The 19,058-nt window shown below is 40.5% G+C and overlaps 3 protein-coding genes across 3 annotated transcripts in view; 1 reads left to right on the plus strand and 2 right to left on the minus strand.

Moving 5' to 3' along the window:
- LOC143220012 (uncharacterized) overlaps nucleotides 1–19,058 on the minus strand; it is a gene marked incomplete at its 3' end in the record, with an annotated part of 383,990 nt that overhangs the window by 40,270 nt on the left and 324,662 nt on the right. The window lies entirely within an intron of this gene.
- LOC143220004 (uncharacterized) lies at nucleotides 9,330–10,497 on the minus strand. Its single transcript, XM_076445767.1, has 3 exons — nucleotides 9,962–10,497; nucleotides 9,596–9,883; nucleotides 9,330–9,523 (listed from the first exon to the last, which is right to left on the minus strand). The coding sequence occupies exons 1-3, from the start codon at nucleotides 10,328–10,330 to the stop codon at nucleotides 9,452–9,454; spliced, it is 729 nt and encodes a 242-aa protein (XP_076301882.1). The 5' UTR covers nucleotides 10,331–10,497; the 3' UTR covers nucleotides 9,330–9,451.
- LOC143220008 (uncharacterized) lies at nucleotides 12,877–16,182 on the plus strand. Its single transcript, XM_076445771.1, has 10 exons — nucleotides 12,877–13,462; nucleotides 13,804–14,062; nucleotides 14,262–14,324; nucleotides 14,407–14,610; nucleotides 14,716–15,037; nucleotides 15,159–15,303; nucleotides 15,372–15,451; nucleotides 15,511–15,582; nucleotides 15,679–15,771; nucleotides 15,933–16,182. Exons 1-10 carry the CDS (start codon nucleotides 13,170–13,172, stop codon nucleotides 16,160–16,162), a joined length of 1,761 nt encoding a protein of 586 aa, XP_076301886.1. The 5' UTR covers nucleotides 12,877–13,169; the 3' UTR covers nucleotides 16,163–16,182.

The following is a 19,058-nucleotide window of genomic DNA, read 5'->3' on the forward strand; positions in this document are numbered from 1 at the left end:
CTTCTCACCTCCTGTCCTCCGCTGTGTCTGCGTTCACATGCTGCTCCTGTTCCAGGGTTAGTCCTCTCCTCAATATATTCCTGCGGAAATAAACCAAGCATTACCTTTTCAGCAACTTGTCCAGATAGAGCAGGGGGTGGGGTGACCCCTTTCACCCTCTTCATTATGGATTTGTAGGGTTTTCCCCACACATCCTTTTCTATTGTATTACATAGATCGTCCCAGCTTTTATCTTTCGCTTTTAGAATCAATTTATTGAGCTCTTTTTTAGTGTGTTTATATAGCGCATATAGCGCCTCCGCCTCGTCCACCGACCCTTTTTTGTTCGCTCTTTGCTTTTGTCTTCTTAAGCTCTGCGCTTTCTTTCTTTCTGCTTCAATCTCCTTGTTCCACCAAGGGTTCTCTCGTTTTGTTCTCCTCTGTCCCGTTTTTTCCAGCGCTTCGTCACATACTTCTGGTAAAAGTTTCAGCATTCCCTCGATCTGGGTTTGGTCCATAGTATCTACACCTACCAAATTCCCTTCTTGCAGGCGTCTATCAAGCACCCTACCGAGCTTCATTAGTCCTTGTGGGGTTACTTTCCATCTGCAAATTCTCGGGTTCTCCAAGTTACCTACAATTTCCATCTCTACTTCCGTCAGTAAATATTTATGGTCTGAGCCCGATTCCTTCCTGAGCACCTTGCACAAAAGCTTCCCTCCCTCCTGGATTTCAGGAGAGGAGGCCACAAAGTCTATCACGGATGACGCGTTTCTCCTCTCGAATGTCGGTCCTCCTATGGGTATTACCGGATGTAGATTTTGGTCCAAAAGCATTTCGAGCGTTTGCGTGCCTTTCGTACTTTGTTCTTTGGACCCCATGCAGGCGACTTTGCATTAAAGTCCCCCCCTACTATAATCTTCCTACCCCCCTTTCTTTCCTTTTTGATGAAGCTCTCCAATTTATCTAGTTTTTTGGCATACATCTCCGGGGAAACATTCGGGGACATATATACGCTGATTACCGTCATTTGGCCTATTCTGACAGCCACAAAATCTTCTCTCTGAACGTTTCCGTCCTCCTGATTTTTTAATCCCCTGTTTCCCGTAACCCATATTGCCGCGTTGCTGGTTCCTTCTGTGAAGATCCAACTACCCGGATTACGTAATGGTTCCGAGATTAAGACCAGATCCACCTCTAATTGTATTGCCGTCTGGTATAATAAATTATGAGCCAGCTTGGCATGGTTCAAATTGATCTGAAGGATCCTCATATTGAATTTTGCGTCTTTCCCTCGCTTATCTGCGCCACATATTTGCGAAATTGAGGGCAGTTCATGGCCCCGGCCACATGAACTGTGTCCTCCTGTCGCATTCCCAGTCTAGTGCATAGAATGCATCTTTTCTCGTTTGGGCATTCGTTGATCGCGTGCCCTTCCCTACCGCATTTCCTACACACTAGGCTCTCTAAATGTTTATTTGGGCACGTGTAGGTCATATGGCCAAAGTCGTGGCACTTGAAGCACCTAACAATGTTCAACGCAACCTTTATTTTACATGAGGTGAACCCTAATCTAATTCTGTTTCCTTCAAGGTTTTTCCCCTCTATCGTCTTAGGAAGCGAGATAACTGCTGTTTTCGTTCCCCCAAAGCCGTATCTCAAATTCCTAAACTCTATCTCCTCGATGTCAAGATTCAATTTCCTCGCAAGTTCCTCGCGTATGTCCTCCTTTTCCAAGGTCGGGTCAATTTCCTTTATCTCGTAATTAACCCTTTGTACTAGTCTCCTTGTCTGTTGTGTCGGACCTAACGATTCTTTAACAACTCTCTCAAATTCACAGCTACTCGTTTCCTTCTGCAGTTCGATAAGGAGATCACCCCCCCTGGATTTCCTAATCGTCTGGATCCCTCCGATTTTATCACCTGCATTAGTTTTTAATTCCTTAAATAAATCTGCGAACGTTCTTTCCTTTGAGGCCTTGACTAAAATTGCCTCTGGTTTAGGAGGCGGGGGGTTTAATTTTTTCCTGGCTGCTCTCTCCATCTTTTCTCTTTCTATCTTCCTACTCTTCTCTTCCTGTTCCACTCTTTTTCTTTCTAGCTTCTCTTTCCTAGCCTGCTCCTTTCTCTCTTTAGCGTTTATCCATACGTCCCCCCCCTTGTATCTGGCCCTGAACCGTCTCATTTTCTAGATTTCTCTCTAGGTTTCTCCTTACTGCCCCATTAACCTCTAAATCTTTTCTTGCAATTAACAGATCTGGAGAACTCTGAGTGAATTTGTGTTTATACAACCCTTGTGTATCCTTAACTTTCAGTGAGGGGGTAACCTGTGTTTCTTTGTTACTTCCCTTTCCTCCTAAAACTACTCTACCCTCTATTACACTCCCTATCTCATCCATGATTTTAATAGCCCTTCCTACTCCGAAGACCACCGTGGTCGAATTTACCTTCACCTCATCTTTTATGCACTTATTCCCGCAGCAGTAAGTTCTTAGTGCGTCTGCAGTTGGCTTAATTTTTTTAAGAGCTCCTCTTAGATCCTCTAATTTTGTTCTAAGGCTTTCTACATCCGCATCTTTCCTCGATCTTTTATTATAGTCGCTATTATCCCCTCTAATTCCTATTCCTGATTCTCGCTTTCCCTCATATTTTGGTTTCTCCGAAACCCCCGCTTCATCTCCTCCATTGTCCCCCATTTTCCTTTTTTGCCCTGTGGTCTTTTCCAAATCAATCTCTATCGGATTATCCTGGGAATAGCCCTGGGAATAACACCTTTGTCTCACCTGCCCCGTATCTATTTTCCCGGGATCTTTATCGTGGGGCGAATGCTCCACCGGCATTTTGTACCGGGTTGGGCCCTGGAACCCTCTTCCTTCCGTATTATTGTTATAAGGGTTCTAAACTACTTGACAAAACACCAAGATATTAAGAAATTTTCCTTATTTATTGGAGAAGTCTCCACCTAAACCACAACAATCCTAAAACTACAAAAATTCGTCGACACTTCTTACACACGCACGCTAATATTGTCTTAAACGCTCGCACTACAGTAATTATGCTTAACTATTCCAATAACCCCCACTCTCGCACGTACGGGATTCACTTTCCACTTTTACTCTCCGGTTCACCTACTCGTAAAAGTCTAGCGCACCCTAATACCGCAAAAAAAAACTGAATTTAAAGGAGTCTGGAGACTTCCTCCACGAGCTATTTAGCTCTTATCAAAAGTTTCCGGACACGAAAAAATTTTGAATTTTCTTAAAAATTTCACTGCCCGAAGAGTGCGGAGCTCTTGGAGGTCCGACCCTCCAAATCGGGGTCTCTAATTCCTTATTTTTATTCGTCCGGAATCTTCCGAAACGACTCGTTTCCTAAGTCTCCGGACACTTTCCACAGTGAACCCCTAGGACTTGTCCGGAGACTTCTGACACGAACCCCTTGCAGAATTATCCGGATTCCGCGTTAAACACCCTGGTACGCCACGACACAGCCGCGGACGGACCACACACACTCAGCAGAACGGCACCAACAAACATTCACCGCATCCAATCACTAGAAAAGATCGCTGATCGCTAGACAGTAAATAACTAAATAACCTACACGCGGTTCCCTAAAAACGTAGATAAATTTCAAAAATTATGATTAAGATTAAGTCCTAACACTAGCCACCACCTAAGTATATTAAACTAAACAATTTTCATGAAAAGTCCTAACTTTCTCTAAACTATCCTGTCTAGCACTGTCGCTTCACCAAGTTTCCACCCCTAAAGCCAACACCGTTCTCAACCTAACCTTTTTTTTTTTTTATCGTGTGGAAATGCGTTACGCATACCCCGACCCCCCTGGGGGGGAGCCGGGGTTATGTGGGGCTCCCTCGAAGAGGGGGTCGCCGAGCCAACAAGGCTCGCCGATCCACTCCCCCAGAGTACCCACTAAAACCACACGCCCGCCCTAAGCTACATGGGAAGTGCCTGGATCACGCGAGTATTCAACAGGACACTTCCCAGCTCACATGCGTTCCGAGGGGAGGGGTTAGCTCCCCCCATGCCTGCTCTAACCGTCCCCCCACTCGGGGGACCCGCTGCGTCGCGGGGAGACGTCCCCCGCGCCGCTACAACTGACCCCGACGCCCTCCCACCTCTCCCTGAGGGGGCGGACGTCCCCGCCCCATCCTCCTCCTCGCGGAGCCCGGGTCTCTTTCCCGGGCCCGCTCGGCCTCCTCCTTCTGGGACATTACTGTCTCGCAGAAGGAGGCGACCCCTTTCCACGACCTCTGGCTCCCGGTCAAGTGGTCGAACAAGACCGGGAGCGAGAGGTCCCACCCTTCCACCGCGGCTCTGAGGACACGGCGCGGTCCGGCCCAAGCCGGGCACTCCTCGAGTGTATGTTGCGCCGTGTCCACCTCCTCGCCGCAGTGGTGGCACTGCGCCGCTGGCTCCCGCCCCATCCTTACCAGATACTCACCGAAACAGCCGTGTCCGGTGAGCACCTGCGTGAGGCGGAAGGTCAACCCCACTCGCCTCCCGCACCATGTATCGAACATGGGCAGGAGGGCCCGAACTGTCGGACGCGTCGAGGACGCAAGCAGGCGTCTCCATCGCTCGAACACGTCCGCACGGGCCTGGCGTCTCCGCACTTCGAACTGCTCCTCCTCCGCGGCCGTCAGCTCCTCCCCAGGGGGGTGGCGGGATTCGCAGGCGATCCGGTATACGATCGCCCGCTCCGCCGCCACCAGATGGAAGGGAGGAACCACGGCCAGGAGGCCCGCCACCTCTGTCGAGACGGTGCGGTATCCCCGTATGGCCCGCAGGGACAGCCGACGCCGCACTCTCTCCAAGTGCGCGACGCTGCGTCGGCTGGCCTCAAGCGAGCGGTGCCACACGGGTGCCCCATACAGGGCAATGCTCCGCACCACTCCTATGTAGAGGCGGCGTACACTCAACTGCGGCCCCCCCGATATTGGGCAGCAACCGCGAAAGCGCGGTCGCTGTCTTTTCGAGTCGGGGGGCCAGGAGTTCGAAATGCTCTTCGAAACGCCAGCGACCGTCGATGGTCAGGCCCAGATACTTCATGGTGGGCCCGACCTCGACGAGGGTATCCACGACCCGGATCCGGAATCCTTGGGGCGGCCGCCGCGTCCGAGATGGTTGGTACAACCATATGGCCTCGGTCTTTGCGGCGGCCACGACAAGCCCCATCCCCCGGATCCGTCCAACCACGCAGTCCAGGGCGGACTCGATGAGGCGTCCCGCCTCCTCCCAGGTCCTCCCCTCGGCGTAGGGCAGGGTGTCGTCCGCATAGCACATGACACCCGTGCCGGGGGGGAGGGAGACCCGCAGAACCGCGTCGAATGCTAGGATCCACAGGAGCGGTCCGAGGATCGACCCCTGTGGAACCCCGCGGCATATCTCCGTCAGGTACGCCCCATACCGGCCGGCAATATACACCTCCCTCTCGCGGAGGTAGTCCCGGAGCACTTCCCGGAGATAGAGGGGAACCCGGAAATGTTCTAGGGCGTCCCCTATCTCCTTCCAGGGCAGGGTGTTGAACGCATTGGAGATGTCCAATGACACGGCGATCAACACCCTGTCCCGAGCGACGGCACTTTCCCGGAGGAGACGCAGATGCTCCAACGCATCTATCGTTGAGCGCCCCCTCCGGAACCCAAACTGTCCGTCGCTCAACCCGGGATCACTCCGCGAAAGGTGCTCTCGGAGGCGGGCGGCAATTATTCTTTCGAACAGCTTGCCCGCCTCGCCGAGTAAACATATCGGCCGGTAAGCAGAGGGAGACTCTGCGGGCTTACCATCCTTGTGGAGGAGGACGAGGATCGCCTCCTTCCAACACTTGGGGAAGACTCCCCGACTCAGGCACGCATCCAAGATGCTCCTGTAAGCCGGGGCGAGGGCCTTTAGCGCCGAGGCCATTATACCGCCCGGAACGCCATCGGGGCCGGGGGCTTTCTTGCCCCTAGCCCGGCGCTCCTGGATGGCCTGGTCGAGCTCCCAATCGGAGACCCGGAGTTCGTCCGACCAATCATTGGCCGGCACCGGGGCGCGCTCACCACTCCCCTCACCACCATTATTATTGGGGGGGAAGAGGGTGTCAACGACGGGAGGCGCTCAGTTGCCCACAATACGATTGCCCACATGCACATTGCGCACATATCTTTTGGACACAGCATGATTGGGCACAAGTACAATCGGACACATCTCGATTGCGCACAAGGAGAATCGGACCAGGGGGTGTCGACTCCCATATGAAAAAGTGGACACTAATTTAGTTCTAGTTCGGTACCCATAGGTATGGTGGCAGCACAGTAGAGACCAAAGAGTAGGGATACAGCAGTGTGTGGATCACACGCACACCTGACTCACACATAATGAACCTTGCATATACGTGTAATCGTATTCCTCTATTGATGGTTACTAATTTATTTTCAGGGAAAATTAATTGATAATATAACATATAATAATATAACATATTTATTATTAAAACTACATATATATACTACATACATAGTAAACTATACAATAATAAACAACGATAATGAAATATATAAAAATTATAATAATAAACCATAGTAATAATAAAATAATATAATAATAAAATAATACAATAATAGCATCACAACATTGTTGTCACTGTCGAAAATTAACTGAGCGCTCCCCCTGCCGTGCCCGCGATTCTCGAGCTCCTCGATCCACCCGAGGAGCTCGCGGGGAACAGTGGGACGGTGCGGGGACGACGACTCGCCGAACTGATCGCCAGAAACAATCCGGGGTTAGAGATTTTTCGCATTAATCTCTAACACAGGTTTAATTCCTCCAGGTTTTCTTCCAGGTTTACGTTGAATCATCTTCCAGGTTTCCAAAGTAACTGTAATCATATAAGAATAAAATAATTCAATTATATAATTTATTAAGAATAGAAATATATAGTGATGGAAATAGCTAATAATAGTAGACAATTACCTCATTCAATTTGCAGTTGCTTTATTTTTTGGTTTCTTCGAGCGTTTCTTGTATGTTGATAATGCTCGTTTGAATATCCTATTTTCCAGAGGTAATGCTGTCTGTTTCCCAGATAAAATTGCATTTGTCTGTTTGCAGAACTGTTTGATGTAATACGTTCCGATCTCTGAACTTAGAAATTCATTTAGGATATTGACGTGGTTTGTGCAAAAAGTCCATGAAGTTCCCAATTCTTCTTTAATTTTCTCTTGAAGTTCTTCAGTGAATCTCCTCTTGAAACAAATTGCGGGTACGTATGTGTGTAGAGAACACTGAACTTTTGAAATCACTTTATCGAAATTGGACTCTTTATCCGCAGCAACACGGGGTCTGAAAAAACTGGTTTTGCAATTGAAGCAGTTTTTCACCATATCCAAAGATAAAGCTTTCCGGCTTATGTAATCTGCCATATGATTTTTTATCGTGGCTCTTCCTTCTTCTGGGATGATTATTTCCTCTTCCGGCACAGGCACGTTGTCTTCAAATCCATCATTTGCAGGAGGATTATGTTCGTTATCCACATCCTCAAGAAATTGCTCCAATGTAAAAAGCATTGTACCGTCGCATACATCCTCACAGTTCTTGCCTATTGTTTGTCTTGAAGTAAGATTATTTACCAGCAAAACTTTAAATAAGGCAACAAACTGATCGCATGTAGGATTATCATTGCTTCCACAAATGCTGCGAAGTTTGCTGAAGAAGTTTTCCAGTGGATCTTGATTTGCATATCTGGGCTTGAAATTTTTGAAGCCTGCAGTAGATACAAGCTTCCACAATTTCTGAAAGCCCCAGATAGTGTAGATCCAATTCCGCAAGGATGGTACGGATTTGGTACGTACATGTGTATTTGGATCCACGTACTGCATGTGACGCAGTTCCTTTAGTGCCTCTTCCCAAAATTTGTGATGTGGGCTATTCTTTGTTATGGCCACTCGTAGGGATGTTTCCGGCCGAATGCTGTGTCCATTTACGGAATCCATCAGGTTATTAAAAAAGTTGAGGGTTCTTGCCGTTGTTCTTCCTTCTTTTTTTGGCATCACTTTTGGCCCGATGCGTGTTTCGATATGATATGAACCTAGAAAATACAACTGTTTGTTAATTTAACAAAGTACAAGATTGATATTATACATTTAAATATGAGCATTAATAATTTACCTTCGATATTTGTTAAAAATTCTATGTAACTAGACACCTGTTTGCTAAAAACTTGTGTCGCATATTTAACACGCATTTTTTTAATTTTTCTTGGTACTACGTGCTCTTCTGTTATCTTCTGCAGTTGGCGGTTTAACATGTTCGTGTTAACATCAATGTCATACGCCAACCTTACAGCACGCCAAGATGCAATTTGTCTATTTGTAGCATCTTTCCCAACGTTTGCCTCCAAGTCCTTATTTAACAAGTTGTTTCTGATTCCTTTTATCAGATGTGGAGGATCATACAGAGGGATTAATTCCACTCCGTTTATATCAATTGTTCTTCCTATAATATATAATGGATTAATTAGAAACGTTTAGATATTACACAACACATCACAATACATATTACAATATATTACTCACTGTAAGACTGTCCAAGTTCACAACGTTTACGATGGGTTTGCATTAAAAGTTCATTAATTGCTTTACGATTCGAAGATGCCTGATCGCAAACAGTTGCAACAATTTGCAAGCCTGTTTCACTGACAGCACTGGTCACATCTCTAATGCATTTCATTAGTTGATTCCCCGCTGTTTGATCTGCGCAGAAGTAATATGCAATTGGAACTTTCCAGGGAGTGAATAGTCCTCGCAGCATAAAAACAAGTGCATGATCTGCAAACTTGTTTGTCCTTCGACATTGCCAATCTTCGAATCCAATGATTTTGTTACAGTTCTTTTCATATGTAATATGTGGTTTTAGTGCCACTTCATCCCACATCAAAATGCAGTATTTATTGCGAGCATCTTTCATTTCTGATGTCGCTTTTTTTAAATGGCCCATAATTATAGAATTGATGCCTGTATCGAGTGAGATTTTTTTAACTAATTCGTTCAACGTACTCCGGCTGGGTAACGTGAACATCTCACTTAAGAATCTGTAACTTTTTCCCGACTGTTTCATAATGGACAGAGCTAAAATCTTCTGTGAAGTAGAGAATCTTCTACCCTATAAATATTATTCTATACGTTACACATGCAGTTAAGTAAGGAAAATAATAAAATGTAGAAACACACAAAGTTAATTAGCAAGTGCATATAGAAAAAGTGCATAACATTAAGAAGAATATTAAATAAGAATATTAGATAAGAATATTAAATAAGAATATTAAATAAGAATATTAAATAAGAAAATTAAATAAGAATATTAAACATAACAGGCAGAAGAATAAATATAAAAATATTGAAAAGATTACGTGCAGAAAGGTTGACATGCAAATTTGTACATTTAATTGTATGAATAAAAAGAATTATAGCAAAGTTAAAGTAACTCATTCCTAATTGAACTCTTGCCAAGTAACTTACGGTAGTAGTGATCAATAATTGATTTATACTGTATCAAAAAAAAAACTGATTAATTGTATGTTTAATAAATTATATCTACATATGTATATAATGATATTACCTTTGCCTTTTTGTCCACATTACACAGCTGCATTTTCAAAAATAATTGCTGCGCCGGATTTAATTTGCTGTACTTCTTTAAGCCATTGTTCTTTATGAAATTGTTGGCCGTTGCAAGACGCCTTTTGAAGCTTTTTAGTTTCATCACATGGTTGTATTGTCGTCTCTTCCATGCTTCGGCAACGTTGCGAAATTCTTCGGCTCGTGGAGTTATACTGGGTCGTATTTTCCGATGTACATTTTTCCTTTTCCGTTTAGTTATTCTAAACTCTGCTGCAGCTGCTTTATCCTGTCAAACATTATTAGCATACACTTTTATTGTTAATATTGGGTCATTCCATCCTATCTATTACCTTAATATACATACCTCTTCTTGAAGATTTAATGCAGTATTATCTTCTGGTAGCTCAACACACATTTCTTCCCTTAAATGTGTATCCAACATCTCTGGAGCATTCTTCTTATCGGACACATGCTGCTTTTCAGGCAACAGCAAACTGGGCACTGCATCCTCTCGTAATTTGCGCCTGACTAACGTTGGGATGACGTCGTCTTCTTTGAAATGCAATGCGCATATACGAAGATGTTTCAAATTCTCGTTCAATAATTCGTCCACTTGTGGAGAACATATAGCCTTCTTCCATTCCAGTACTCGAACTGGATCCTTCGGGAAAGAATGTGCAGGAACCTTTCCATTGGATTTACAATCAGGTACTACACATGTATATTTTGGCATCCTGTAGCTTCCAAGTCTGTCTCGGGTACCAGATTAATCTAAAAACACAAAAGAGAACACGAGAGAACAAGTTTCTGGTTTTCACTGCGGTGCACTTGAGTGCATTGAAGTGAAAACTAGATATACTGAAAGAAATTTTATATTTTGCTGTATTAAATAGTATGAATAAATAAAATATTATTAAATTATTTATTCCACTATATATATATATATCAGCAAACTTATATTTTTCTTTCAGTATTTTGGAGTAAATATATATACAAATATAATTGATATAAAATATATATAATATAAAAATATATATATAATATATATATATATAATAAGTATATATAAATGATAAATATATATATAAGAAAAATTGATATAAAATCAAAATTATCCAGCGTTGACTTGTCCGACTTGGTCTGACAAAGTAACAGTTGAAAGTAAGCGTCACCAACCGTCAAAAACAGTCAAAAAACCGCCAAATTGCCGCCAAATGACGACGCGCATGCGCGCAAGGCAAAGATAGGATTTCCCCACCACCAAGGCACTACTGTGCTGCCACCATACCTATGGGTACTGAACTAGAACTAAATTCGTACCCATGGGAGTCGACACCCCCTGAATCGGACACATCTCGATTGCGCACAAGAAGAATCGGACACATCTCGATTGCGCACAAATAGAATTGGATTCATCTTTATTGGGCACACATAAAATGTAAAATTGCACACACGCGAATCGTGCACAAATAGAATTGCTTACAGTAATTTTGAACGCAGATGGAAATGCGGCCGATGGCAGATGGAAATGATGGAAGTGCATATCTAGGTTTATGAATTCTTGTGAAGGATCTGCCAAATACACCTTGACGAATTAATTTTTGAAGTGTAGAAATGAATGGTTTTTGGTGTGTGCAATAAATTTTAGGTTATAATGTTTTTACTCATTAAGAGATAAAATTTGTGCAGGAAGAGTACATTAATTATATGTATATATAACACGTGCCACGGAAAAATGAGTACATTGTTCGATTTTTAATATTAATGTGATTGTGAATTAAAATATTGACAACGAAGAGCGAAGGACTGAAAAATTACACGAATGTATAGAATTGATTTCACAGCTCCCGAATAATTCTGTGTGAAAAAGATAATTTAGATAAGTATTTTTTGCCTATAAAATATAATCATTTTTCTGAGTAATGAATACGATACTTTGTGATTTTTTATATTTTTCTTTTACATGTGGTGTACGAAGCATATCTACTAACTGAACTATTCTAATTGGAACGCACGGTCATATCCTGATTATTGCAAGGATAATGTTCTCACGGTGAGTAATATGTAGCTTGTGATCTTGAAAACCATTATATTCTTAGATAGAAAGCATTAATAATTGAAGTTTATACGCGACATATATGATCGTGCTTTATACAATCTTTTTTAAACCAGTTAATCAGCGTGTAATGTCACAGCAGCGTTTAGAATGATAACTGTAAATGTATACTGAATTTCCCCAATCAGATGTACCTTCTTTGATATAGATACATAATCCCTTTTACTTGTCATTTTAACTACATAATATAATGTGAGAAGTAAACCTTGCGGTTGAGTTTTAATTCTTGTATTTTAAATTATCATAAACGCTCCGTAATTTGTGCGTGCCAATGTATGAAATAAGTAAAGGAAAGTAAGTAGATATAGAAAGTAAGAAAGCTTGTATGTAATAATTAAAGGAAAGATTAAATAAGCAGTGCTGGGTAGAATTCAAATGTATTTGTAGAATTATAATATGTAGATACGTACATAAGTTTCTATAACAATAAAAAATGGGAATATTGAAAACTCGACTCTTAACAGTTCTGTTAAAATATATAAGTTTATGAAAGAAGAGTACATCAATTAAATGTAAATATAAGACATGCAACGGAATTCGTGGATTATTAAATTTTTGAAATTAATGTGATTGCGAATTAAAATAGTGACAACGAAGAGCGAAGGACTGAAAAATTACACGAATATGTAGAATTGCTTTCACAGCTCCGGAATAATTCTGTGTGAAAAAGATAATTTAGATAAGTATTTTTTGCCTATAAAATATAATCATTTTTCTGAGTAATGAATACAATACTTTGTGATTTTTTATATTTTTCTTTTACATGTGGTGTACGAAGCAGAATTACTAGCTGAACTATTTTAATTGGAACACACGGTCAGATCCTGATTATTGCAATGACAATGTTCTAACGGTAAAAAGCATTGATAATTTAACTTTCTATTCTTTGTATGTCTTGAAATATTCATAATATGAAGAATAAATAATAATTATCAGTAGATAAGAAACATTTTTTAATAAATTTTAGTGCAAATTTCATCCCGATATCTCTGATGGTTCAAGAGTTATAGTAAAATGTCAGGATCCAACCTGCTGTGTTCGGTCGTCGTATGCTGTGTATCGCGCGGTGCAGCATTCAAACAAATTTTTAACAACAATCTTTGTTAGAACTAATTTTACGGAAAGTTTCTATCTTTGTCAGCGATAATATCATCAACCATATTTTCATTTTTATGTTCTTCAGAATCATTTGTTTAGTCAGCGACCACCATTTGTTATTTCATCTGACGCACGCAACGCGTAGCTAACGAATATTACAATACAATATTGTTAGAATCAATTATATTCTAGGTAATGATCGTATTTTCATATTCATTCTATAAAATGTGTAATCGTAATTTTACCGTGTCGTCAATGTTTTACCAATTTTTTTACATATGTTGAATTATGGCTGTTTAAAATTCATTGTATTGCCGATAATATTTTGTTTCTCTCAAAGTAATCATACTGTTAATAGATGGAAAAAATCGCAGGTAAAGTGAAAGGTTCTTTTGTCTTTGTACACAACGATTACGTGTACAATAAAGATCATCGCAGTGAAAATATTTATCGTTGCAACACACGACGCACCACACGATGTTGTGGGGCTGTGATGGTTCTCAGCGATGGGACTATTACGCTATTAAAACCCCATAACCACCCTGGGCAAGAATATATTGCTACGCAGCATTTTATGATAGAGGAAATGATGAAGCTGAGTCGGGAGACATTGATCCCATTTAAACAAATATTTGATGATGTTTGTAGAAAGTATGTTTATGCTTACTTAAGTTACTTTTAAGTCTTACTTTTCTTATGTGTTTCTTTTATAAACTTTTTTTTATATTTTCTCCAAATATTTTGAACAAATATTTATCTATCTATCGATATGTGACACTCTTACAGATTTCAAAGATTTTTTAATATGTTGTAGAATTGATTTGGAATAGCAGATGTACACAGGAAAGAACAACCATATGGAGTTAGTTTGTGTTAAATTTTTAGAGTGTGTGGGGGTTTTTAAAACATATTAAGAAATCACTGAAATTAATTGTTGACAGTGTCACATATATATAAATTCACTGAAATGTTATACAAATATTTATTTAAAGACATCCAGATGCTGCAGCTTACTGTTCATTTTCAAAATTAAGACCAACGTTGCACAGACAGAGAGCTAATTTCAAACCCACAATTCCGCAATCCTTAGAAATTTTGTATGATCAGATGAAAACTTATCAACCATTGGAAAAACTAAAAATATCTGTTGTGAAGTCATTAAAAGACGAATTTGCTGTTATAATTACAACTGACGGCTTGCTAGAAGGATTAAAGAATTCAAAAGAAATATTCGTTGATGGAACATTTGCAGTAAGTAGCATAAAACTCTTAGATATAATGTTTTTGTTTAACAATTTAATTAACTTAAACTCTATATATTACAGAAGCTATTTAACTTAAATGTTTATATCAAGAATATCAGACTTTTCAAAGTAAACTTACTGTGTATATATGATAATAATAGATAATAATAATAATAGTAGATAATAATAGTCGTCTGTAATTTTAGGTTTTACCCAAGAAGCCACACATGGGACAGCTCTACACCATCCATATACGCTACATGGATAATGTAAAACATAATTTATATTGGATTTACTTCTTAAATTGTATCCAATGCTCCTTCACAAACATAAAGAATTGCTTCTCTGCAGGGTATTGCAACTATACTTGTACTGTGCGAAACACGGACGGCTGCGATGTATACTGCCATATGGAAACAAATATTTACTTTAATACCCGAATTACCAAATAATATAAGATTCATAATGAGTGATTATGAAGCAGCTGCTGTTACAACTCTAAATGAGTTATTCCCTAATGCGCATATACATGGTTGCTGGTTTCACTATTGTCAGGTTGGTGATACTGTTTGAAGTTATATATTATCATATAAATTACAATTTTGTCTATGTATAGAAAGCTACATTTTTTGTCATACATATATGTACGATATATCGCAGGCTATTCTGCGAAAGTGGCGCAAACTTGGTTTGACTAATGTACCTAATACTGTTCTGCGTATGTCAATGTCTTTGGCTTTAGTACCTGAAACAAAATTTCAAGAAGCCTTATTAATTATACAAAAAGAGGCAGACAACATAGCAAGTAATTTCCCCAATGTTCTTTTATTTATGACTTACATGCGAATTAATTGGTTAAAAATGGCATCGCAAGTAAGCGTATACAATTGTCCGGTGCGCACTAACAATATTGCAGAGTCTTTCCATAATGTTGCTGGTCAAAAATTAGGAAAACAGAACATAAACGTTTGGGCATTTCTAGGTATAGTATTATTTAATTTTTTGCAATCAATTTATTTATAATTTAATAACTATATACTTACATCATTGTCATGTTACTCTAAATATGCGGCAGTATGTAGTTAAATGTTATTAAATTTTAGAAAAAATAAGAGATTTGCTTATGGATCAAGAATTAGATTTGAATCGGCTACAAAATGGTGTAGCGTCTCGAAAACCACGTACTCGTGAAAATATTAGTCGAAGGAAAAAAATTGCTAAAGCTCAAGCTGAATTTGATACTGGAAGGTTAACATTCTTTCTATTTATAATTATTTTTATTGTATATATGTTTATAAATTTATATGATTTTGTAGATTATCTCTAGAGGAGTTTTTAAATATATTTCATCATAAAGACACAATTTTTAAAATCAATCAAATCAGTGCATTGGCAGGTAAATATATATTGATAATTTTAAAGCTACCTCATAGAATTAAAATACTTTTTGTACAGATGAAGATATTAATGACGAAATTGCTGATGCTAACTCTTTTGCCAAAACAACTTATAATCCTACAGAAACCGGTAAATAAATTAATTTTATATTATGTAGTACGTATTATCGATTGTAGATATTATATATATTATAATGTTCTCTCCGTATATAATTTGTTGTTAAAGATAAACTAGAATGGATGCATGCAAAAACGTTACCAGGTACGACTTCAGCATCATCGAATTCCTCGACAATACAGGACGGGACAGTGTCAGCAGGTTATCTCCAATCCACATATTAATCTCAACTTTTCTAAATCGTTATTATTAATATAATAAGTGGTGTCAATTATCACCAATTGTGACCGAGGTGTATCGAAAAATCAAATTTTTCATATAATCAAGCAGTACGGATAATTAATTGAACATATATTTTTTAGGCGATTATATTGTTGAAATACTTAATGATAGTTTTTGGGAATGTGAAAAAGGAGATACTAATGATCAAGAAGATAGTAATAACCACAAATCAGGATTTTGCATAATCTGTTTTATTAACAAAGCAACAGAAGTTTGTGTGCCTTGCGGTCATCTTGCTTGTTGTATAACTTGTATCAGCCAATGTGATTGCAAACGATGCCCTGTATGCAATGTCAGCTTTACGATGTAAGTGACACTTCGTGAACCAGAAATATACCCAGACAACCAACTGCTCCGTTCTGCAGCTGTACTGCGCCGCAGCTATGTCGCGTTTTGGATCCCTGCTGCCGCGCCACTGCACGGAGAACGGGGCTCGATTTTGCCTCGCCGTAAGAGGGCAACACGGTCGCGCCAGGTCGCATTAATGTAGGACGTGCTATGTGGTAGATGTCGCTAAAGTAAATGTCTATTATACAAATGTGTAGCAGCAGCAGTCTTTCTTTTTACTGACAAAATTAATATTTTTATTTAAATTACATACTACATACTATCAGGTCGTTCGGAAAGTAATTTCGTTTATCGTGTAGGGATGGCAATGCTTCCGTTTGTCATTACTAGACTGCGAATCTTTCTGCAAAGTAGAAATTGACTACATCGATTGCAAGAAATAGAAATCAAATTGAATGTTATTTCTTCAGCAAAGGAGAAAACGAAATGACTTTCCGAACGAGCTAATACATTAACATATTACAATAGGAGAGCTGCATAAAGTCTAAATAAAATCAATCTCATCATTTTCATACAAAGAAACATTTACCAGTTACTTTTAAGGTTCGGTAGGTGTAGAGGGTTGAAACGTCTTCGTGCAAAAAAAATGTGTCGTAGAAGGGAAAAGAAACTTAATTTATAATTTTCGGCTCGAGCGCGTTTCCAGCTACCCGAGTGCATCGGGCTGCCCGGGAGTGTCTCGATCTCGTCGGGCGGGTTCGGAAAGAATCGGACAAGTTCGGGCGAGCGAGTTTTCGCGCTACTCGAGATTCAATTCTGCGTTCGCACGAACTTGTCCGCTTCTGTCTGACGTCTGAACGCGCTCGACGAAGGCGAGCCACTCTCGGGCCACCGGGCCACCCGATGGTGTGTCACGGATAGACTGCGGATCTTTCTGCAAAATAAAAATTTACTATATCGATTGCAAGAAATAGAAATCAAATTGAATTGAATTGTTTCTTCAGCAAAGGAGAAAACGAAATGACTTTCCGAACGAGCCAATACATTAACATATTACAAGGAGAGCTGCATAAAGTCTAAATAAAATCAATCTCATCACTTTCATACAAAGAAACATTTACCAGTTACTTTTAAGGTTCGGTAGGTGTAGAGTGTTGAAATTTATAATTTTCGGCTCGAGCGCGTTTCAAGCTACCCGAGTGCATCGGGCTGCCAAGGGGTTTCGAGCTGCCCGGGAGTGTCTCGATCTCGTCGGGCGGGTTCGGAAAGAATCGGACAAGTTCGGGCGAGCGAGTTTTCGCGCTACTCGAGATTCAATTCTGCGTTCGCACGAACTTGTCCGCTTCTGTCTGACGTCTGAACGCGCTCGACGAAGTCGAGCCACTCTCGGGCCACCGGGCCACCTGATAGTGTGTCACGGATAGACTGCGTATCTTTATGCAAAATAAAAAATGTCAGCGTCGATTACAGGAAATAGAAACTAAATTGAATGTCATCTCTTCCCTTAATGATTTTAATAGAGGAGAAATCATATATTGACATCTTCAATTTAAAAAATTTTCCAACAACTATCAATTTCATCTACTCAAGTTTGCTATAAATGCATAAAGATCCGCAGTCTATTCGTGACATATCAAGCGGCCCGAGAGTGGCTCGACTTCGTCGAGTGATTTGAAAATTACAGTCAAAACGTGTTGGTCGAGGAAGTGTCGACTTCCAGCTCAATAGTAATGACCTGTCATAAATCTCCCTGTAGAGAACAGCCCCGGGAACGGCACTGAAAGAAATCGAGTCTACCGGGTTGGGTCTCCCTGGGTCTGCCTAGCCCGACCCCAGCCGCGCGCCCGTGGTCTGCCTAGCCCGACCCCAGCCGCGCGCCCGTAGTCTCAATGTGTTGACTTCGATGGCGCACGCTGCGTAGTATGTGTGACCGCTGTAATAAGTATTTCAATATAGCCGAAAATGCATGTGAAACGAGTCCTGCCTCCTCCACTCTGATCCAATCGTCCGCGCATTCGCACCTAGACACGTCACCGTAATCCTGCCTGGGAACCTTCTTCTCAGGCTTACACCAAGTACAATGTCACCAGTTCGAATCCATGCGTGTTGGCGTCTTGCCGCCATCCCCTACAATTGCGTAGTATGTAGTGGGCGGTAACGGTATCGTATCCTAACCCACTGCTGTTCCGCTATCGCTCGTACTTACGAGGCAGTGTATTGGATCACTTGTTGGACATAGACAAATCTAAAATGTTTTTTCACTACGTGAATGAAATATGTAATTTCAGGACCGACGCTATCGATCCTTACGTCAGAAAATGTCTGTTCCAGGGTTGTTACCTTTCACTTAAAAAGGCATCGTTGGTCAAGACTGGTTGCTAATATTATTCTCGAGGTGTAAATGGGGTTATTTAGTCGTATACAGCGTCCGTTGCCAGCTCCTTGTGACGCCAATTTTTATATCTCCATTTCTTTTGAAGGGCTCATTGTACAGTGGAAACTCCAAGGAATATAAACATATTTTGTTCAAAATTTAAATCACTGACGCACAGTGGTCTGGATTGGAAAATTGTGTGCCATTTTGTTATAACTTTTGAACCAGTAGAGATACTGCAATGAAATTTTCACTAAAAATATTTAAAAAATAGTCATTTTTAACTATAGGTAATTAAATATTTTTTGCATTTGTTAAACAATAATTTTTTATAAATTTTCATTGATATTTTTGATTTAAAAAAAAATTTTTTGAATATAATCGTACATACTATTTTTTACTTTCTAAATATGTATTTTTTATATTTATGTTTCACACATGTGTAACGTTTTATGGAATACGTAAAATATAAATTTGAGAAGTCTTGTTGCAATCAACATACACAAAAAAAATTACCGTAAAGGTAAAAACGCATTACAAGCGT

The sequence above is a fragment of the Lasioglossum baleicum genome, unplaced genomic scaffold, assembly GCF_051020765.1.
Source record: "Lasioglossum baleicum unplaced genomic scaffold, iyLasBale1 scaffold0130, whole genome shotgun sequence".
NCBI classification, from domain to species: Eukaryota; Metazoa; Arthropoda; class Insecta; order Hymenoptera; family Halictidae; genus Lasioglossum; species Lasioglossum baleicum.

Excerpts from the sequence above, each read along its gene's own strand:
- LOC143220004 (XM_076445767.1), bottom strand. The coding sequence starts at position 10,330 with ATGCCAAAATATACATGTGTAGTACCTGATTGTAAATCCAATGGAAAG. Across the intron at positions 9,884-9,961 it reads CATTAAATCTTCAAGAAGAG|GATAAAGCAGCTGCAGCAGA; the intron begins GTATGTATATTA and ends AATGTTTGACAG. Across the intron at positions 9,524-9,595 it reads ATGTGGACAAAAAGGCAAAG|TATAAATCAATTATTGATCA; the intron begins GTAATATCATTA and ends TTTTTGATACAG.
- LOC143220008 (XM_076445771.1), top strand. The coding sequence starts at position 13,170 with ATGGAAAAAATCGCAGGTAAAGTGAAAGGTTCTTTTGTCTTTGTACAC. Across the intron at positions 14,611-14,715 it reads GCTGGTTTCACTATTGTCAG|GCTATTCTGCGAAAGTGGCG; the intron begins GTTGGTGATACT and ends GATATATCGCAG. Across the intron at positions 15,583-15,678 it reads TTATAATCCTACAGAAACCG|ATAAACTAGAATGGATGCAT; the intron begins GTAAATAAATTA and ends TTGTTGTTAAAG.